Below are 22,916 nucleotides of genomic sequence, written 5' to 3'. Positions count from 1 at the left end.
TTATAAATAGCTATTGATCATGCTATCAGTTGTGCTACACAGCCCATACTTTCTGAAGTCCACAATCTAATGAGTCTCATTTGTTGCATTTTCTTCAGTACGAACTAATTCTTGATTTATACACAACACAACAAAAGATAACTCTTGAAATGAAAACCATACTGGGGAAAGAGAATAATTCCAGAACCTATCAGCCTAAAACATTGTTGTGAAGACATATTTCAGTATCAGTGAGGCAGAGCCGAAGCTATTTTGCTCTCTAAATGGCCTTTCAAAAAAATGAGATTCTTTGCTGGTTCTCAGACTGTTTCTGAAGGGAGAGCTGCATGGGGGGGGGGGAGATTTCAGCTGGGGGCAAGGCCTGAGAAAAGTTTGAGCCTTCCCAGTTAGCAACGTGCTCAAAATATTTAGGATGGACAGCAGCAGGGACCAATTGGAATCATGACACTCTCACCTCCTGAAGAACCCATTTATGATGCCAAGTAAATCCATTGAGTTCATCGAGACTCAGTGTTACCAGACTGTAACCTGGAGATTCATGATGTAGTATTAAAAATACCGGTTAAGCAGTCATATTGCAGCTTCTCCCACCTCACCCCATTCCTTTCCCAGTCCTTCCGCCTGCCATACAGTGGTGGCAGCACATTCAGAAGTGCAGGGTCCCTTCATTATAGTTATAGACTTGCCCCCTCACAGCCACATACCCTTCTAAGATAAGGCAACCATCTAAGATTATACAATTATAGTATAGTTATACATTAAAAATCTTTAGGGATGTGTTGCAATGATCAATGCAGCTCTCTGCGTGTTGCCTTTCAAGCTAGATCAACTATTTTCTGTGCATGTACACGGGCAAATGACCTGGAGTGCTCCAATATCTTCTGCTGGAGTGACTTAGGTTGTGATTTCCTTGAAGTTCCTTTGTATGTATCAGAACTTGCACGCCATTCTCTTGAAAACAAAGAACCTTGTGTCTTCATTGTTCCTAACTGCTGAGCTTTGGAACATATAAAAACCTCCTCTGTGTTCTTCCTGCACGCCTTCTCCAGACTGACCCTAGGAGTCAGTCCTCAGTGGCTGATTCATCTCCTTTCACTCTGCTTGGCTCTAATCAGCATGAGAAGACTTTATCTCAGGTGCTAAAATGCTCCCTTTTCATGCTGATTGTGTGGCTCTAGGTCATTGGGGTTTGGTGTTGTGCAGAGCATCACTGAAATTTGAATTGCCAAGGTCTGCCACTGACTGGAGTCAGAGACCGTGCTTCAGAAATAGTAATGGGTTTTGACTCCCCCCCACCCTGGACCACATCACCTTTGTTGCCATACTCTGCTGCCTACAGGGGCAAGTTGAATTCCAAGAACATGACACAGAAACCAGGTGACAGCTGTAGGATGGGTGGAGGCAAATGCTAACTAGGCAGGGTATTGCAGCATCTGCTGCTAAACTGTTAGTTTTAAAATGACAGAGCGAATTGGCAAATTACAATCTGGCAGGCCTAACCATGCGCTTTGATATAATTCCCTAATCCTAAACTTGACTGCAATATATTCATGGTTAATAACACCCAGACAAGAAAGTGTGGGTTTAAGTGCAGGTAAGATTCAGTGGGAAGGACTTCATACTACCAGAATGTTGGGCTAAAGGATTCATCATGCTGGGGAAGGAGAAAGCGCTGCTCATAAGAGGAATACATAACAAAATGCTAGCACTGTTGTATTTTAAGAAGCCCCAAAGCAGTACAGAAATAATGTCAAAATCAAATCACATTGCTACCTTTTCAATGACATGTTAAGAAATATAGTGGGATAACAGTGGGATTTCAATAATGCTTTTAGCATGCAAAATAGTTTACAATGATAACATTATTCTCTCTTTAATCCTTAATATGAAGGCAGTTATTTTAAAAAAAGAAAACAACAACACCTTTGGGCATCTGAGTCTGGCTCGGCCAGCCTCCCCCCCACCTCCGTCCCTGAGAACCTATGGCTGAGTACTGAATAGAATTCCGCTCTCTCACAACCAACTCCAAACCTCTACTGTCTATATTACTCTAGAATGATTTACCTAGAGCTATGTTTAAAGATTTTAAGGCTGGATTCATGTTTACGGACTGGTCATGGGAAAGAAAGCTAAGTGCTTTCCAAAAGAGAGATGTAATTAGAAAGTTGCCAATTGTGTGGGTTTGATACCACCTAATTAAAACCCTTGTGGGTTTGTGTGTGTGTCTTTAGAAGGGTAAGAGTTGAAATCGGCAAGGAGTGTCTAGGACAAAGGCATGCCTTTTGCAGCTGCACTCCTCAAACTGCTTTCAAGTGGCATGAAGAATGTGAAATGGCTCCACGGTGACACTCAGGGCTGGGTTTCTGGTGAGTAACTAATGCTTAGAGCAAACAAATGCATGCACACACACACACCCCACTCAGCAGCTTTGCTTTTAATTGGGCAAAACTATTGGTGCTTTCCAAAGGATACATAAAGTTTATTGGCTATCAAGAAGGAAGGTTGTCTGGAATCCCCTACAACAAAGGAAGAACTGCTGTCTGCTTGTTGTGAAGCACTAGAAACTGATTTTCTACAAAGCCTGAAGGAATAGGCTGTGGATATAAGAAGCTACCTGAGTCAGAGCCTTGGTCTATCTATCTCAGTATGGCCTACACTGACTGGCAGCGGGTCACCAAGGTATCCGACCGGGAGATTTTTCCAGCCCTTCTTGGAGGTGCCAGGGATTGAACCCAGCAGCTTCTGCATGCAGAACAGACCTCCTCTGTAGACTCGAGGACACTTCAGCAACTGGCACATTTACTGTTTACAGTACAGACACTTTATAGTCAAAAGAGCCCAAAGCATTTTGCTGCTTCAGAAAATGGACAATACAGTGTCCCTTCCATTTTACAGAAGCCGACCTGGACTGGCAGTTGAATCTGACCAGGGTTGCCATATTCCCCAAAGTGAAATTTCGGACAATGTTGTTGAGCTTTTTTGGGAACATCTCCCCCCCCCCCCAAAAAAAGTCTTTTTTACAGCATTTGTCTTTTTTAAAAAACCGCTCTAGTTCCCATATATCCAGGTTTTCCAAGATATTTTGCTGATTTGGCAAAAATCCGCCCAGATGCCATTTTGACCCTCCAATTCTGGACGTATCCAGGAAAACCCAGACGTTTAGCAGGCCTGTCAACACTGGCGAACCGGACAGCATCCTCCACTGCACCAGAGGGAAGGAGGGAATGCTGAGCAGGCTGAGTGGTACTCACAGATCTATCCTTCAACAAGAGGCATAGGCAAACCTGGCCCTCCAGCTGTTTTGGGACTACAACTCCCATCATCCCTGACCACTGGTCCTGTTAGCCGAGTTTGCCTATGCTTGTTCAACACGTCCACCCACTTCCCAGCATGTGCTGCCTCAGGCAGCTGTCTCCCTCTGCCCAATAACAGGGCCAGCCCTTGAAGAGACAGAAAAAATGCATGGGAAGGCAACCTGACACAATGATAGAAACATTCTCTTTAAGAATACAATTCAAGCACTAGAAGTACCAGTAATAGTCATTATTTGAACATGTGTGAAGCAAATTGGGCCCAACCATACATAATAAGCAATTACCTGCAAGAATTTAAATTTCTTAGCATTCCCCTCCCCTCAGCAGTATGTATGATTGTACAAAAGACACAAGAGTAAATAAGATGAGCTTTCTCTGTGTAGTCTTGCTAATTTCCAGCAATATTATACACCCTTTCAATTATAATTCTCTTCTATTGAGAGGGTATAATTTAAGTAAGCTTCCCATTCCACAATAAGGCTTTTCATTCAGCTGAGTTATTAATAGGGTTTTGTTTTGTTTTAAAAAAAGACCTCATTCACTGAGAAAATGGATGGTCAATCACTGTTCCCCTTTCCTTATGACTCTAATCGAGTTGTGCTTTCTACTCTAACAACTGATGCTCATTATCTCACAAAGCTATTCTAGGGTAAGCGGCACTTAAAATCCACAGATTCAGTTTCCCTTCTTTGCAACAATGAAACCTCAATCCGATCTGCCCAGCAGACTGTCCGGCATCTTGTTTTCTGTCTTGCTAGCTTTCAACCATCTACTACGATTGCCACCTCATCAGCAGAGCTTTAAATATTTCAGTGCAATGGCTGATTGTCCTATCCTGACACTGTTGTACACTGCCCCATCATCATCTATAGTAGTGAGAAGGGCTCCAAGATGCATCAAAGAGCAGCGAGGAAAGGAGGTAACCGCAAATCAGGGGACTGGAAAGCAATATGGCAGGAGGATCCGCTGCTGTCTTGTCTCCCACTGAATTGGGAGGCTTAAAGGTGTCTGGGCCTCAAGTAGGGATGGGCTAATCTGTCAATTTCAGTTTCCCACAGTTTCTTATTTTTCCACTCTTAAGTTCAGCTCTCCACATTCCCACACCTGTTTGTGATTTATTTGTTTCTAAAAGCCTTTATGAAAATTCATCAGCATTTCAGCTCAAAATTATCCTAATATATATGTATATATTTGTCTAATATAGACATTTTTGCAAACCAATGTTTCCTAATATACTGCACTTCTGTATGCTATTTTCAATAATATGTGCATTTGTATGCACATTTCAATATGTGCATTTTTGACTGGAGAATAGCATCACAAATGCATAATGTATTTATTTTATTTATAAAAATATTTATATACTGCAGTTTTATTTTAAAAACTAACATGGTTTGCAACAGTTATCATACGCTAAAAAGCATACAACAATTAAAATCACTAGCTGACTGTTAAAGCAATTATTTTACTTGTATGCATAAGCCTGGTGGCATAAAAAAGTTATCAGCAAACATTTAAAAGTTACATTAAGATGGCTGTGTTTTGGTTTGCACATTGTTTTTGGAAAGGGAGAATTAGGTAGGTTCGCCTTTAAATGTGAACGGAATTGAATTTCTTCCTCATTCCTAGTTGCAAGGACATAACTCTAGCATCTACCTGTTGGGGAGGCAAAATCACAACAGCAGCCAGCATTCCTATCTGGGAACTGGACACCTACCATTTTGGATTCTCAGTGGGCTGGAAATCTGAATGCTGGCATGAACAGAAACACTTCAAGTTGACTTTGATGGAGAAGGCGAAATCCAAGTGGCCAAGATTTCTACTGAGGGACATCTGAGGGCATGTTAATACCATTTCCGTTTTTTAAAATAGGCTCTCCAAATCTGAGTGCCACAGATTCAATGCAAAATAGTTTTGAAATACTTTTTTAAAGAGGGGTTGGTCAGATAAGAGCAGCTGTAAGGAACCTATGAGGGCAGGCAATGTGGTGCCCTTCAGATGTTTAGAGCAGCAACTCCCATCAGCCCTGCACAGTATGGACAATGGTCAGTGAGGATGGGAGTGGTGCTCAAAAACCTCTGGAGGGCACCACTTTGACTATCCCTGACATCATGACACCAAGGCTCCTCCAGACTATGCATTGCATTTCTCACATGCTCAGTAGACTCTGCAAGGGAGATGTGTTAGCCCATGAAAGTTTGCTTAGGACACTTTGTTCATTTTGAGAAAAGTGCAAGTGATGGTGTCTTGGCAACCTAGCAAAGGTACAGTGTACAATTTTTTGTTGGGGGCAGGAAAGGAGTGAGTCTAATTTGGGGCAATGAACAATCTGTCCCAAATTAACTGTCGTCATATGGGCTGGATAAAACACACAGGTTAAATAGAATCACATAGAACATATGATGAAGGAAATAAGATACGGTGAAGGGAATGTGATACAGAAGACTGGAGCCCGGATAGGGAAGGACAACGGCAGAATGGAGAGTTCAGAAAAGATTTTTGAATCGCTTATGTAATCTTCAAAACCAGGAGTTAGAGGCTGGAAGCATGAGATTAGCATTGCTTCTCATGCAATGGCAGAAGTCTGTCCATTACTGAAGCCCATAAATAAATACACAGATCAGGTGTTGGATAAGAGTAGAGGATTGTTGTTGTTGTTGTTGTTGTTGTTGTTGTTGTTGTTGTTGTTATTCATCGTCATTCTGGCATTTTCATATTTTGTTTTAATTATTTTTTAAAATAATAATCCTGGCATCAAGTATTTTGGGGTACCAATTTTGTCAGCAATTCTTCGCTCAGCATTCAGGCTGCTTCTGATACACCCGTGGACTTTAGGCGAGGCTTATCTAACAGCAGGGATGCTGCTCCCAGAGAAGATAAAGCTCACATCACTACACTTTGGTAGGAGGCCTATCCATACTATGCTACATTTAACTTCTGTTAGTAGCTTTAGTTGTCAACAGTTGTTAGCAGACTTGAGTGAGTAGGATTCACCACTTATATAATTGATGAGATTGCTATTATTTGTTTATTTAATATATGCTCAAGGCAGCACACACAGTCCTCTCCTAAATCAACTGCATAAATTGGTTGTTGAGACCCTTCTGTGTGTGTTTGTGCCACACTCAATAGGACATTTTTGCCCGTCACATACCTAGACCATTTGACCTCACACTACATGTGTGTGCCTCAGTGGGATTTGACAGAGAGCAGTGAGCTATCTTGGGCTCTGCTGAGAGATAACTGAAAGTGTTCTCCCTGCCTCCTTTCATAAGCACTTGGGTCTCACTTCTGCCCAAGCTTAGAAGACAGCATAAGGGAAATATGGTGGTAGTCTTCCTAAGTGTCCCCTTGCAGAGCTGGCCAACCCAGACTGGCAGTTGTGGCAGGAGAGGAGAAACGCCTTTCTTTTCCTGTCCTACTGTTCTGGAATTTAGAAATAATGAAAATAATGAAACACACAATTCAAAACAAACACAATGCGCAAAATAGTAAAAATAATAACAGCAAGGAAAAACTAAATTAAAGGCAACTGTTATAAGAGCAGCAGTCACACAAATGCCGGTCAAATATAAAACTAGACATTAAAGAATAGCAATAACTAAACATTAAAAGTATTTTTAAAAAACTGACACGCAGATGTCTGTTGAAGATCTTAAAAGAGGCAGAAGGAAGAAGCTTGGCAGGTCTTCATTTGGAGGGCATGATATGGCTCTGGTGCCACCACCACACAGTAGACCACATCTCTTATACCTGCCCACCTGTTCCCACATGGGAAAGAGAGCAGGACCCTGACATTGATCATAAAGCAGGTGGTTCCTATGTGCCTGAATTAAACTCCATAAACCCAGGAAAGAAGTTCTATAGGAGGACAGAAAAACCTTTTCAGTCTGAGGGCCACACTCCCTTTTGGGCAAGAGGCTGCATGCCAATGGTGGGCTGGGTCAGGGGCAAAAGGGGTAAGAGCAACACATGTAAATTTCACCTTTGAACAGCAGGCTGATTTCTTCACACACCCTTCACTAGGCTCCATTCAAGCAAGCAAGATGCACTAGCAGAGTTCAAGGACACATTGCAACCAAGCAGAAGCACTCAAGGAGTGTGCAAATCAGGGCGGGTGAGGAGTGTGGCCTGGGGAGAGAGGGTGTGGCAAGGGAGCAAGTGTGACATGGCATGAGACTCAAGGACCAGATAAGCCTGCAGGGCTGCATTTCCTCTCCCGCCCCAGCCAGAGGCCCCCTGTCCATTTGGTATGGACTACAAGCACAAGATTATACAAGGTTCACGTGGAATTCAAGTGGCAGAAGTTGTGGACTGAATCTCAGAATTTAGGATAACTGAGATAGCACAAAGGCTCCATGTGCAAGCTGATCCAAAGTGAAAACTGGGTGTAAGCATGTAATATGCTGACAGCACCAACTTGCCTCTTGCTGCTGAGTCAGCCGACAGATTTCTACAGTTTCCCATATCTCCTGGAATGTTTGCAAGCACTGTCATGAGGGCAGAAAACTCACAGAGCGCAACAGCTCAGTACCCTGTGTCATCAAAATGGGGTGCTCCTGGAGTGATAACTTCAGTAAACTGCAGCAAAACATGTCCCAGGAAGTTTTTAACTCTGCATACTAGGCTGCCACCAATATTCATGTAATATTTTCATTTACCGGAAATTCGCTCAGCAATAAAAAAGATTAAGTCATGTGAAATATTTTCACATAGTTTACGGACCCAGTCATGCAACAACCACAGATCGGCAACCAGTGGCTGTGTTTGTACATAAAAATAAGCCAGACTTTTTGACATGTCATTGTTTATTGTGTATGAGCATCATGCCAGTACTTGCTGCCCAATTTGCTCCTGCTTCACTCCTCCCCAGCAGGAGCATGATAAGCAAATCAGAAAGCTTCAGCTTCCTGTTACGTTTGAACCAGAAATCATGGTTTCTTGCTCCCCAACAAGCCATGATCAGGAAGCCAACAACATGCCATGGCTACAGGTTGGCTGGTGATCGTGGCTTGTTAGAGAGAAATAAACCACAAGCTCTGGTTCAGACGTAACACAAAGCTAAGGCTTCCTCGGTTATTTATCCTGTTCACACCAGAGGAGGTGAAGTGAGTGCACCAGCATGCTGCTCACTCTAGATAAACCACTGTAAGACAGAAAGTCCAGCTAATAATGTGCAAATGTAGCCAGAGTCAAGCATAGCCTTGGTGCAACCTCAAGCCAAAAGAGCCAAGCAATCACGCCAAACTACAGCTCTAGGTGATGGTCAATCAGAGTAGAAATATACACAAGAGTACTGAAGCTGCTGGCCTTACTTCCCAGGGAATAGGGGTCTCATAACAACTCTCAGCACACTTAACAAATCCAGGATTCTTTCGGGAATGTCATGACTGCTTTAAGAGGTATGATACTGCTTTAAATGCATAGCGTGTGGATGGAGCCCGGAAGTCTGTTTTATTGCTGTCTCTAATGAATATATAATTTCTGTAAACTACTTAGAATATTGTTTTTTTTATTAAGTGGTATATTAATCTTGTTAAACAAATAAACAAATATGTGGTATAGTGGTTAGTGTGTGAAATTGGACCTGGGAAGACCTGAGATCAAATTCCCACTCAGCCATGAAGGTCATTGGGTGAGCTGAGGCCCGTTGCTCTCCCTCAGTCTAATTGCAGCTCATGAAGTTGTGTAGTTAAAAGGCAACACGGTGGAGAAATATGGGTGTTGCCTTGAGCAACTTGGAGTTAAGAGAGGATACAAATGTAATAAACAATTCTATTTATAATAAAGACTGGTTCTGACACCTTTGTCTGCAGGTGTGTATTAGGCTGCAGTCCTAAACTTACTTACCTGGAAGTATGTCCCACTGAACTCAGCAGGGCTTACTCTGAGTAGACATGTATAGTTTTGTATTCTGAGTCTTCTTTAGGGAATCCAGAAATACTGTTGGCAGAGTAAACATGTTTGCATTCCAGTGAATGTGCTGTACGGCATGCTAGTCTCCTGTACCTAAGCCAGTGATTTGGTCTCTCTGGAAAATGGGGGGGGGGGAATTGCAGGAAAATGCCCTATTCAAATCAGAGGTATGTGCCATAGAGTAATTTGCAATGTTTTTAGTAAGCAAATCTAAAAAAGTTGAAACTGTTAGACCTGCTTCATATTGCATCTGAAGTGGTCATCCGTTCATTGATATTAATGAACTTATGAAACAGAATATTTTCTGTGGAAAAATAAAACGCCTGGAAATTTTCCCAAAGCATTTTTCATTTTGGAATATTTTCTGCCCCACACCACTGACCTAAAAGCCATATGCTGTGTGAAACAGGCTTCATTAGCAAACATCATCTGATTTTGCCAAGTCCCCTGCGTCAGGTTTCACAGTGCTAGGACAGTCTGTTAATGTTTATCTGAAGAGAAAATGTTTTTGTTGACTTGGTGACTTTTCTCAATTGTGTACCCTTCTAGTGTCATTATTCCACATACAGTACAGCCCTGAGAGGTGGTCAGGCTTCTTACCAAGATGAAGCAACACACTGGGCCTGCTTAGGACCTCATAATGAGCAAGAAGAGGGGAGGTACCAATCAATAACACTAAAAAACAAAACAAAAACTGCAATGATCTGCCTGCTGTTTGAGTACGATGATTGGTATCCAGCAAGCACAAGGCACCCAATAACATGTCATGTGGAATACTACTAGGAGAAGCTCCCTCAATCTAAACTTCATTTTTCTAAACACTGAAATATCTACTGAGTTTGAATCTACTTTAAAACATACTTCAAGACCCAGGATGTACTTCATTGCAAGAAGGCTGTAATAGTAGTGTTTTTATTGCTTTCTCTTCTCCTTCCACACTTATTCATTTTGGAAAGTCCATGGGACATGGGTGGCGCTGTGGGTTAAACCACAGAGCCTAGGACTTGCCGATCAGAAGGTCAGCGGTTTGAATCCCCGCGACAGGGTGAGCTCCCGTTGCTCGGTCCCTGCTCCTGCCAACCTAGCAGTTTGAAAGCACGTCAAAGTGCAAATAGATAAATAGGTACTGCTCCAGCGGGAAGGTAAACGGCGTTTCCGTGCGCTGCTCTAGTTCACCAGAAGCGGCTTAGTCATGCTGGCCACATGACCCGGAAGCTGTCTGCAGACAAACGCCAGCTCCCTCGGCCTATAGAGCGAGATGAGCCTTCACCTTTAAGTACCTCACCCTTCAGACTGTCCAAATTACCTGTTCTCTTGATTCTCAACCAATTTCCCTCCTTCATGGGGACCTCAATGTTAAATAAACCCCTCAACAAAACATGTGTTTCAAAAGGTTGGGAACAGTGCAGAGCGTTGAATTTTACAGTATCCCAGATTTGTTGTCCTAGAAGGTTCCTCTCCTTACATTCTGTTTCATAGTGCTCTGCCCATTCTTGGGCCAGAAACCCTAGTCTGAGCTCAGTGGACCAGTGGTCTGATTCCATCAAAGGCACCTTTCTGTATACAGGAACAGGAAGCATGTTTCATAATTACAACACATGTTTACTCAGCAGTAACTCCCACTGTGTTCATTGGTGTTTACTCCATTGTAAATCCATTTAGGATTGTAACCTATGGGTAAATGAAGAGATACAGGAGACAATCCATGATTGCTTCCCTATCCTGTTTGGAAAGAGAGCTGCTCTGAGCCTATCCCTTAAGTGTACTTGACAAGCAGGAGGGAGAATTGTCAGAGTTCTGCCAGTAGGATTTCCCCTCCAAAGCTTGCAGCAACATGTCCTTCCTCTTGCATCCAAGTTCAGGAAGGGCCGGGCTTTTGAGTCCCGTAATAACTTGACCTGAGTAAAAACAAGCCTCAAGCCTGACAGAGGCACAAGTTGAAAGGTTTATGAAGGTGCATTATGGGACGGGAAATATGAATGTGGCAAAAAATGCTTTTGAACTGCAGAACTTTTTTAAAAAATTATGCGAGCCATGATCGTATAGTGGTTAGTACTCTGCGTTGTGAACTGCAGAGCTAAGGGGTTGGGCTGTGCTCAGAAAGCAGAGGTAGATGGAAGAGTTTTGTGAAAAATTAAATGTTGCACATTCTGCAAACAGCATTTCTCATGGGACTCAGCAAATCTTTCACTGGCTCAGCTAGAAAGGAGACAGGCAGGCAGGAGTCTTCTTCTGTGTTTCCAGAGAAAGGAACTTCCCTATCAAGCATGTGTTGAATAAAGACACACCAGCCAGGGCATGCCATTAATGAATGAGTGATGCCCACTGTGGTGTTTGCTAAGCAAAAAAAAAGGGAGTGTAAAACAGCAGAAAGTCCATCAGTGCTTTAATATGTACAAAACAAAGAGAGGCAATCCCAAAGGCGTTTTGAGCACAAACTCTCCATACATTCCGGTCAACACTATACAGTTCATACCACTTGCTCTCACTTTCATTAAGAGTTGTTTGCAGACTTTCGTTCTTGTTTTGAGAAAGGCTTTCAGCCTTTATTTATTTGTTTGTTTGTTTGTTTTTTGCCACGGTGATCGATGTCCGGCCTGCAGACAACACCGTGAACTACCTTACCACAAAAAGATTGCAAATGCCAGTTTCATATCACAATGCAAAGATTGTTCCCTCCCCCCATACATCATACATGCTTCTCATTACTTTACCATTCTTTTAGCAGCCCCTTGCTTGAAATTACATTGTGTCAGACAATAAAAAAATATAAGTCCATACATATTTATATAAAGTGCTTTGAGTGCGTCCCCAACACACTTTTATTTTAAAGTGAGGCTAGGCCTAAAAGAACAAAACAAGTTTTCCCCCCTTCCCCAATGTTTTCCCCATCAAGACACTATTCTAGGAAACTTCTTACTAGAATTCTCAGGGTCTGATCCAAATGTATATATTGGCTGCCGGCAGCATGAAAGACACCATGATTGGCCAGTAGCTATTTCAAGCAATTAAAATAATAATAATGGACAAACACATTCAAAGATATTGAAACAACAACAGTTCTGTGCTAACAGGAAGTCTCTGATATTAAGAGAGCCAAGGAAAATGACTTCAACTTCCAAGAAGTTGACCTATCACTCAAAGCATCATTTCAGAGAGATGGAAGAACTTTTGCTTTGAATGTCACATGACATGAATCAAACCCAGGCAACTATCTTGGCCCCTTAGATATGCCTGCGGGAGGAGGGAAGAGGCAAAGAGGTCTGCCCTGACACCACACAAGGTTGTGAATGTAGAAAGGGGACAAGAACTCGTTGAAGGAAGACAAGGCATTCTCTGATGCCTGGGATTTCTAAACCACTGCTGCTTGAGTTTTGAAGTTGACTTGTTTCAACAAACCATAGCTAAGATTAACCAGAGTTTAGAATTGGGGCATGATGCTAAACTGCAGTAACTAGAAACAGATGTGAAATCTTCTGATCCCCTTCTTAGGGATGTGCCAGAGGAAGAGAGGGGTGCACAAACCAAAGGCAGCTCATTCCCATCACCATAAACCATGGTTTACTGTGATTTATAAATTTACCTATGGTGAACTATTGTCCTTAACAATGCTGGGGGTGGGTTTCAATATTGCAAACATAAAAAATATATATATAGTATTATGTTTTACTTGTTGCAATTTCCCTGGTGTTTACAGCGGGGGTAGGGGTGGGGAAGGGAATCTCTGGTTGTGCTGGGGAGCTTAAAATAGCACTCTGTTCCCAAAAGATTGGGAAGGCCTTCAGTTCAGCTACCCAGATGCTAAGTGGAGGAATTAGAATAATAATGAGCAGATAGGCAGACAAACAGGAAATGAAAATGTGCCACTGCCTTGTAGAGAGGCAGCAGATTGCATTATATCCTCTGCTGTGTCAGTCTCGGGCACTTTCACATCCCCTTGTCAATCATGCCCTGAAAATAAAGTTGTGCATGGAATGGGGGAGGGTTGAACTTATGTAAAACATCAATAGTTGGATCATCTGCAAGTTTGTTCTGCGTCCTGACAGGACCAAAGACCCTGACGACATAGCTTGGCACTTGTCTTCCACCCACTTCAGACTTCCTACCCCCCTCTTTCTTGCACCTGTTGACTCATGCATCATATCAGGTTCCCATCTGACAGCCCTGGAGCTGACATACAGGAAACTCAGAAGAAAAAGAAAGCAACTTGTCAGAAAATCTAGCAAACCAGAAAGCAGGCAAATCAAAACCAGCCTGAGCTGACTCAGCGTTTCTCCATAAAAAGGGATCCTATGCTCCAGCTCCTGGGAAACTGAGTATAGGACTGGCAGCCTTAGAAAGTCTCCTATGGAGCCATAGGCTGTTTCAAAAGTGTGTCCAAAAATACTGAATCCTTTGAAATACAATGAATCACAATCTTCGTTGCCATGAGTCAAATTAATCTGGAAAAAAACAATGCATACTTCCTTCTGTCTGGTCCCTTCCAACTCCACGATTCTATGAGTCTTCTATAAGTACATTAGAAATTAATGGGAGTTAGGCTTTGGTTGCCAGGTGAGGGAGCTCTGTGCCAATGGAAGAAACACAAATGGATTTTTAGGAAGCTGCCTTATATTGAGTCAGATTGGTCCATCTAGCTCAGCACTGGCGAAGGCACTCTATGGTTTCAGACAGGATTCCTCACCAGCCCGACCTGGAGAGGCTGGATATTGAACCTGGGACCTTCTGCAGATGCTGCCTTTCTCGATTATTTCATTTCATTATTCTGTATTTCACCACATCTATGGGTTATGCACGACAGGTCACTGTGTCTGTCATATACTGCAACTGAAGGAGGCTCACATCCAGCAGTTCACATGGAAGGTGGCCAATGTTTGCTGGCCCACTCATAGTGTGTGTGTACACCACACACAGAGAGAGAGATACCCACTAAACTGAGTCGGACAGCCTCAGGGAGATGATTGTGCATCCCCAGCAACAGTTTCAGCCTTATTAGTAAAGCTCAGTTCAGATGTAAAAGCAAAAACATTCAGAATAATATTTCAGGAATTATCTCCTGCTTCTAGAATCCTAACAGTTTGTCATTTGTTGTCGTTGTTTGAGATGTTTTTATTTTTTTCGAATCAAAAAGTGACAAGAGTTGTACACCCTACTCAGATCAGGAAACAGGGTGAGTTTGATTGACACAGCAACAAGCTTTGTCACGACACACTTTCAGCTTTTGTTCAAAAGCAGCAGCACTGATTAGTTTTGCAGAAGAGCACAGAATGATTTGCGGGCCCAGAACAGAAAAGGAAGGCAGTCTTTCCAAAGAACCAAAAGGGGCAAGATGTCTGATGGTGCAAGGGGAAGTGGCTATACAGCTCAGTGAACCTAAAATACAAATGGCCACATAAACCCTTTACTTCACCTAAACACCTCCAGGGCAGGGATGAGGTAGACCATCAAGCACACTGGGTACTAATTTAACAAATGAAGGAGGAATATAATAGGCCAGGTCAATCCCAGATCTATCCCAGAATTCATTGCCTGTGGGTTCTTGTGGGCTGTGTTTTAGTCAAACAGAAAGAGTGGAATTAGTGGAAAGGGAGTGATTACTACCTTAATTATAGTTGTAATAGGGTAATGCCTTTAAAATCATTCCATAAACTTAACTAGTTAGTGGGGGGGGGGTTCCTAAATGAGAACAGCTTGCTAGCTACTTGTTGATCCAAAACCAGCAAAGCACTGCTCTGAGTAATAAATACCTCTACCTTCCTGTCATTGCTGGGCTAGAAGTCAGAGAAGGGCAAATGAAATCATTGGCACAGCAGGTGATTCAGCTCCTCTGCCCTTAGAAATGAAATGCTGCTTTATACCCTAATGCAAACTGGGCTTAAACGTATTTCACTTCTAGGTCTCTTGCTGTCACTTTCTGGGTTATGGCAACGGCAGCAAAAAGTGTGGGTTAATGATTTTACAAGGTTTAATGCACACAGGTTCCATGTCATCTAAGCTGACGCCCAGTCCATTTGCCAAGACTCTAATAGGGAACAGTGAGCCCCAATGCAGGACACCAGCATATTATTGCCTTGGGGAAATTATCATAAATGAACAGCGAGGGAGGACTGGTTCCACTGGAAAGCAACACCAGGTACTGCTTTCACAACTACATAAGTATCTGGCATTTGAATAGTGCCGGCTAATGAAAATGAGATAAGATCAGGGTTGTGTGGGTAGAAAATAAATACAAATCTAAATTGAAGGGGAATTGAAAGGGTTTTTGTGCTAATATCAACAAATAGCTGACATTAGTGAGGATTTCAAAGGTAATGCTTGCTGCAGTGAAGAACATGTTCAGGAAACTTGGTCACTACTACGGACAATATTCTGAAAACAAAAGTAAACACTTGACTTTACAGATTCCTAAGCACTCTACAGCCAACCCTAACTTCTTGCCTTAAAACAGTCTTTAAAGCTATTGTTTTCCGACGAAAGGGTGAGCCATCAGTAGCACCAAATTCCTTCTTGCGTGTAGGGATTTCAGTTTTAGGAACAGCAGCTCAGTTCAATATTATTCCTACACCTGTGAGGTAGATGAGTTTGGTAACACTACATCACAAGAATAAACTCCTTTGTAGGCTAACCCCTGCAGTGTCTTAACCCTTGGTGGAAGAAGGGGGCTCTAATATGCACATATACAAATCCACATATGCCCATCCTTAAACATTTCCATCAACTGCTAAACTACGGGGCAGCTCCCACATTCTGGGTAAACCTTGTCTTGAGTGCGGCTGCCAGACAGCCACTACATTCTATTCTCTGCACTTTGCAATGACAACAATCACGACAAGAGGGAGTCCCCTGTGCTAGGCTCGGTCTCCTGGGAGTTAATGCTACCATGCAAGACAGTACCTTTACAGTGCAAAAACTCTTCCCCAGTGTGGGGGCTTCCTTCTTCGCACAGCAGTTCGCTAGCCTTCTCTTGTCCCATATGATAGCCATTGTGATCCCCATTGAAATCGTTTTTCCCATTGCTGTTGGAATATCCATTGACGTACATTTTCAGGGCAGACCTCCGGAAGCAAAGGATCTCCTGGAAAGCATACCTGAAGTCTGGGCTTCGGCAGTAAATCAAAGGGTTGAAGGCCGAATTGACATATCCCACCCAGTTCAAAAAGATGTACACAAATTTGGGGATGACGTCCTCCGAGACGACATGCACAATGTTGACGATGAAGAACGGGAGCCAGCACAGCGTGAAGGTGCCCATGATAATGCCCAGGGTTTTGAGCGCTTTGTGTTCCCTCAAGCAAAACTTGGATGCCCTCCTGTGGATTCCCCTTCCAGCCTGCTGCTCCTGCTGTGAACTTTGCTGGTGGAACCTCCCTTCGCATTTGCCTATCTTCTTCAGCTGCTTCTGGGCCACCTGGAAGACCCTGGCGTAGACAAAGACCATGACTACCAAGGGCAAGTAGAAGGAGATGATGGAAGAAGTGATGGCATACTCTTTGTTGGTGAAGAAGTCGCAGCAAGTCTCATCGGCATAGCACTCTTTGGCCTTGGAGTCCGTGGCTCTGTACCAGTGCATCTGGATGGGCAAGAAGGAGGTTAGGATAGAAATGACCCAAACCAACAGGATGACCATCCTGGCTTTATTCTTGGTCAGGAGGCTTTGGTACTTGAAGGGGGAGGTGATGGCGAAGTACCTGTCTACGGCAATGACGCACAGAGTCTCGATGCTGGCCGTCACGCACAGCACGTCGATGGCGGTCCAGAACTCGCACCAGAAGTTCCCGAACTTCCACGTGAGCTGGATGATGTGGCTGGCTCCGAAAGGGACTACCGCCAGCCCCATCAGCAAGTCCGCGCAAGCCAGCGACGTGATGAAATAGTTGGTGACCGTCTGCAGCCTCTGGAAGCGGGCGATGGCGGTGATCACCAGCACGTTGCCGAAGACGATGGCCAGCACTATCAGGGACATGAGGATGCCCATGCCCACCACCCAGCTCTCTTCCGAGCCGGTGGAGTTGCCCGCGCTCTGCCCGCTGCTGCTGCTGCTGCTGCTGCTGTTGGCGCCCAGCGTGGCTTGCAGGGCACTGGCGGCACTCACCGCTTCCATCGCGCTCGGCCCCTCCGGGAAAGCAGCCGCGTCCGAGCCCTTCTTGCGCGCCGCTCTTACTTGGAGCGCCTCTCGGCAGGTCCGCGCGCCGAAGGTCTGTCCGTCCCGCCGGGTGTGACCAAGGCTCCGAAGCGCCCGGCCGCTGACCCCTTTGCAGGCTCTCTGCTCTCGGTGGTCGCTACGGGCGCGCTGGAGAAGATCCAGGCTTGGCGAGCGCACGCGGGGCTTGGCGGGACCGGGAGCTGCATGCAGCCTGCCGCTGCGGAGGCATTTGTCTGCTCGGACCCTCCTCCCTTTCGTCACCTCCCGACTGCCTAGAACTTGCCCGGAGCCCGTTATGTTGAGAGTGTGGGGGAGTTATAGGAACTCCCCATTGTGACGTCGGGCACCTCCCAGCCAATAGGCGGGAGGGAGGGAGCCACACACAGAGACCGAGCGGCACAGTAGCGGCGCGGGCACCGACGGGCGGCAGCGGATCGCGGCGCCTTCCGACGAGCTGCCCCGCGGCCGCCGCTTGCAGGTGCACGCAGTGAAGGCTCCGCTTTGGTCCGCCGCCTGCAAACTCCCCGGTCCCGCGATCTCCCAGCTGACGCCGCTGGCTGCTGTGGCTGCCCCTCGTTTGGGGCGCCTTGTTCCCCAAGCAGCGTCGGCTCCCGAAAGCAGAGAGCTTTGGGAAGAGCAACAGGAGAAGGGCCCGGGTGCGGAATTGTGCGCCACGCCTGGTGGGAAGTGAGGCGCTTGGCGGGAAGGAGAGAGAAGATCCGGACGAGCCGACGAGCCTACTCTTGGGTGGTGGCGGAAGGGAGACTAGAGAGACACACCCCGATCTCTTTCTCTGCAGCGCGTACTGTCCTCAGCCACTCTGCTTTACAGCAACGCTGCCCACCGCTACCCGAATTCAGACCCCATACATACCCCTGCTTGGGGAACACACCGCAACAATAGCCTTTTGCCATCCCTTCTAAATCCGATGGTCGGCTTGTCCCTAGTTCTTCCAACACATCCAGTTTTCTTGTGTTCGCCTCTACTGAAATAATGGCCCTATTTTGACTACTGGGAGAGTTCTGTGTTAGAGCATTGCTTTGCACGCAGGGAGTCCCAAGTTCATTCTGCAGCATCTCCAAGTAGGGCTTGGAGAGGACCTTTGTCTGGGATGCTAGTGAGCTACTGCTAGTCAGCATAGTAATAAAATAAAAAAATACTGAGCTGGGTGGACCACTGATCTGACTCATTAAAAGGCAATTTTCCTATGAGCTGAGGCAGGGCTTAAAATGTTACTCTACTACACATGATTTGCCGAGAATAAACTTTACTGAACACAGTGGGAATTACTTCTGTGTGCTCTTAAAGAGGGAACATTTTCCAACATAGGAGGGTATGGCAGTGTCATAGACTGGTCTATCTAGTCCACTATCATCTGCTATTTTGACTGGCAGCAGCTCTCCCAAGATCTCTAATGTGGAAAAGTAGTAGATAGGTAGCCGTGTTGGTCTGCCATAGTCAAAATAAAAAAATTCCTTCCAGTAGCACCTTAAAGACCAACTAAGTTAGTTCTTGGTATGAGCTTTCGTGTGCATGCACACTTGGTATCTGAAGAAGTGTGCATGCACACGAAAGGTCATACCAAGAACTAACTTAGTTGGTCTTTAAGGTGCTACTGGAAGGATTTTTTTTATTTTGAATGTGGAAAAGATCTTCCACATTCATAATAATGGAGATCCTGCAAAGCATGTTCTCTGCCCCTGTGTTATGGCTCCTCCCCAATCTCTGTTTTCCTTGGTTGTGTGTGTGTGTGTGTGTGAATGAAACTGTAGAGAAAACACTACAGGGGGTAGAAGGCCACACAATGGCTGCATTCACACATTAATAAGCCAGGCTTTCTGGGTGAGAATGAGTAGCGGGCTGGAGGATGCTCCCTGATCACTCCCACTTTACTTCTCCCTTGGCGTGAGCAGGATAAATAAGCCAGAAAGCCTTGATTTTCTCTTATGTCATGGTTTGTTGCTCACTAACAAGCCATGATCAATAGACCTGATGCCACTGTTTGTAGTTGGTTTGCTGGTGGTTTTTGTGAACGCTGCAGTCATTGTTGCTACACTGGAATGGTCGTTCCCCATGCCCAGCAGCAGTTGCGTGCATGCCTGCTATTGGAAGCAGAATGGTGGAGTAAATGGACTTTGATCTGGTTCAGCAAGGCACGTCTAACATTAATGGCGTGGAACAAAAAGTCACCTGCTCTGCATGCCACTTTGCAGACCTTTGCATCGCTGTTGCATAACGAAGTGGGATAATGTCTTAGCTGTAGACATGTGGAGTAACATAGCACCAGAAAGAATCTAGGGGGGGCCTTCATAATATGGAGCTGCAATTCCCCACGGCAAACAGACATAGTCCAGCTGGGAAATATCCCCCCTCGCCCCCATTCTAGTGCCAAGTAAGGTTCTCACCTGCAACACTGGTGATTATTTATAGAATTAACCTGGGATGAAAGGTCAGGCGCCATTGCAACTTGGACTGAAACATGCAGAGGAAGGGGCAATATTTAGAAGCAGGAAGGAGGAACTCTCCTAAAATGATGACACATTCCTCAAACTTCTGCTTACTTCCAGTGATACTGCTGTGGCCCTAGAGAACCTTTCTGCCATATGTTAAGCATATCCCAAGGCCAGTAACATATGGACTTTATCATCATTTGGATAATGCTGTCTTGCACATTTTTATGGTATATAGAAGGAAGGGTTTTTAAAAAAAAAAATTCTTGAGAGAATAATGAGCAAGAAATCAAGTTTTGTAAGTTATGTGATACATTTTAAGGATGTTGTTGTTCCACTGTGTTCTAGGGCTAAATTAAGTAATACAAGTAGAACCTGTTTGGCTGCCTCCACATTAAGGAGAGAGATAAATAATCATATCAAAAAGTAAATGAATAGTGTGGTATTTAACTAAATTTAACTCAGAGTAGACCCATTGAAATTAATGGACCTAACTTCGTCATGTTCTTCCATTTCAGTGGGCCTACTCTGAGTACCACCCTCTCCTCTCCTCCCTCTGCTAGCCTGTATGCTCCTCTTTGTTGTCACTGCTGTATTTTGGTGTCGATATAAAGTAAATACAAGACTCATATTTTTTTAAAAAAGCAAAATTCTCAGAAGGAAGTGACATTTGTGCTTGGACTGAAATATGCAGAGGAAGTGGCGTTATTAAGAACCATAAAGGAAGAAATGTCCTAAAGTGAAGGTACATTACTTCAACTTTTTTGCTTGCTTTCTAACAGACCAGTTACGCAGCTAAGGGCCCAAATAACCTTTTTATCCAATTGTAAAGAGATTGTAAGGTTGGGCAAGAGGTGATTAATTGAACAGGGACTGCCTAATACCTTCCCTTCATCAGAGAGAGTGGCTGATTTCTCTCAATAGCTGGCCCACGGTGATTAGGAAATAGTTGGAGACTACTCTGAAAGGCTGAGCTGCTTTGGCAAAAAAGCATACTTGTCCTTCCACTCCTTAAGCTAAGGTTGATAATAATCTGTGTGAGAAGAGAAACTGCAGCTGGGTTGCCTTATTATTATTATTATTATTATTATTATTATTATTATTATTAATATACCGCCCTATACCCAGAGGTCTCAGGACGGTTCACAGAAAAGATCAACATAAAAACCACACTATATATATTCAAAATAAAAGCAACAACCCAATCACACACACCCAATCACACACACACACCTGCTGACTTCTAACTATAGATCACTATTATGACTCTCATTTTACATACACATGAAAAAGAGGTTGTGTCCATTAGCCCAGAGACAGTTGAGTTTGGGCTCTGCAAGCATCTTACGATACTGGCTGTCCCTAAAAGAGATCTGATGTGGGATCTGTGGATTGCAGCTGCCTGCTGGAATGCTTCAGCTGCGCATCTCCACCTGTGCTCAGCCGGCATATTTGCAAATAAATGCAGACCAATAAGCTTCCAGCGACCTTCCAAAGGAAATGAAACCTGGGTAAGTGCTGCACCACTGGAACTTCTCATCACTGCAGAAATCCCACCCTAAAAGCTATAAAATCACAGGCATGTAGAAGCCCCCGCCTCTCTCCCAGAAAAACCCATTTAGTCAAACCTCAAGCATTATATATATGTTGGCTATTTAGAACCCAGAGTTTTAAATCATGTGTGGAGCTTCCACAAATACAAAAGGCTCCCTACCTCAGAAGTTCACCCTCCAACTCATGGAGGACAATGCGGGCAGCAACAGAGGGGGCAAAGCTTAGCACGTTCATCCCTGCTACTTGCATGATTAGGAGTTGTGGGTATTGTTACAATGCCCAGAGAGGGCAACGGTCATCCTTCCCAGCTGCTATAATGTGAGTGCTATAGAATGTCAACTATGTAGCCAATAGCAGAGAGAGAGAAAGAGCAGGCATTTTTTTTTAATCCTCTTGTATCAGTTTGGGGCTTAACACCATATCTAGTTAAGGATCTTAAGCTTCTTGAAGGATAATTAAGACTGAAGTTATCACAGCTATTTGCAGCAAATAATTAAACATAAAAGGAAATATATCCTGTCCTAGTAAGGTGGCACATTCTTCTGGGGAAATCTACTAGATGCTATTCCATTTCTCAACCCGGTTGGTATCATTGACTGTAAGAATGGTGACACCCAAAACCACCAAACACCCAACGTTGAACAATCATGTACTTTGTTGTCACTGCTGTCTAATAGCTGGAGTCTGTTATGTCATCACATGGGACAGCCAGGAACATGTCTTGCCACAGTTCCCTTAACTTCCTCTCCTCAGCTGATTAAGCAGCAGCAGTGAGCACATGCAAGTGGTTTTGCTGTAGCAAGTTTTGATAAGAGAGCAAAATGAATCTGTTCTACTCCCTAAAATTGCAGAATGGATCACAAATGTAACCATGGCATGTAAAGGGAGAAGTCCAGAGTACCACAGGTCTACTTCAGAAAGCTGCATCTTCATCATCCAGCAAGGAGGTGGTGTGCTTTCACCAACTCCTCACCTTGCCAATTGGGCAGGTTGTTTCTGAAAGGTCTTAGATCTGCCGCTTCATGTGGGCATTGTGATTCCACTCCAAACATGCTGTTTGCTCCAGCATTCACCTTGGGTTCTTTACATGCTCTGCTTCTGCAGTTGGGGACAGTCTTGTTTCTGGATACCAGTTGCTAGAAACTGCAGGAGTGGAGAGCACTGTTGTGCTAGGATCCTGCTTGTGGACTTCCCATAGGCATCTGGTTGGCTGCAGAGAACAGGTTATTGGTCTGTTCCATCAGCCTTTTCTTACATTATTATCACAGATTTTGCTGGAGCAAAATCCAGCCATATCCCTATTCCAGTGGAGGCTGGTCTATTAGGGCGAATGGGACATTGCTCCACCATCCTCAGCCCAGCCCCCGTCCACCTGTCTTATTACAACCAGTCCCTAGCTCAGGGTTGCTCTTGTAGAACTCAGCAGAGAGGATGGTGACAAGCCTAGAATTTGTGGACTCTGCCTGTCCTTAGCTCTGGCTCCACATACTGTTGTCCTCTTTGCCTTCCACTCTGCCACCTCCAATGTGCACCAACCAC

The 22,916-nt window shown here is 44.3% G+C and overlaps 1 protein-coding gene across 3 annotated transcripts in view; it reads right to left on the bottom strand.

Annotated features, from left to right (window-relative positions):
• ADRB2 (adrenoceptor beta 2) overlaps positions 1-17,720 on the bottom strand; it is a 62,603-nt gene extending 44,883 nt beyond the window's left edge. Inside the window, exons 1-2 of one of the 3 annotated variants that reach the window (XM_081178601.1) lie at positions 16,125-17,720; positions 10,127-11,567 (exon numbers count right to left, since the gene is read on the bottom strand). In XM_081178601.1, the coding sequence (XP_081034727.1) occupies positions 11,365-11,567; positions 16,125-17,331 (1,410 nt within the window). In that variant the 5' untranslated portion in view covers positions 17,332-17,720 and the 3' untranslated portion in view covers positions 10,127-11,364. Of the gene's footprint in view, positions 1-10,126; positions 11,568-16,124 lie in introns of those variants that run through there. The other 2 variants (XM_081178602.1, XM_081178603.1) reach the window with 2 other exon arrangements.
• Between the last annotated feature and the right edge of the window lie 5,196 nt (positions 17,721-22,916).

This window comes from Podarcis bocagei (genome assembly GCF_964188305.1).
Source record: "Podarcis bocagei genome assembly, chromosome: 2".
In the NCBI taxonomy this organism is placed as follows: Eukaryota; Metazoa; Chordata; class Lepidosauria; order Squamata; family Lacertidae; genus Podarcis; species Podarcis bocagei.
The sequence above is the reverse complement of the archived record's forward strand: the minus strand, read 5'-3'. Positions and strand labels throughout refer to the sequence as shown.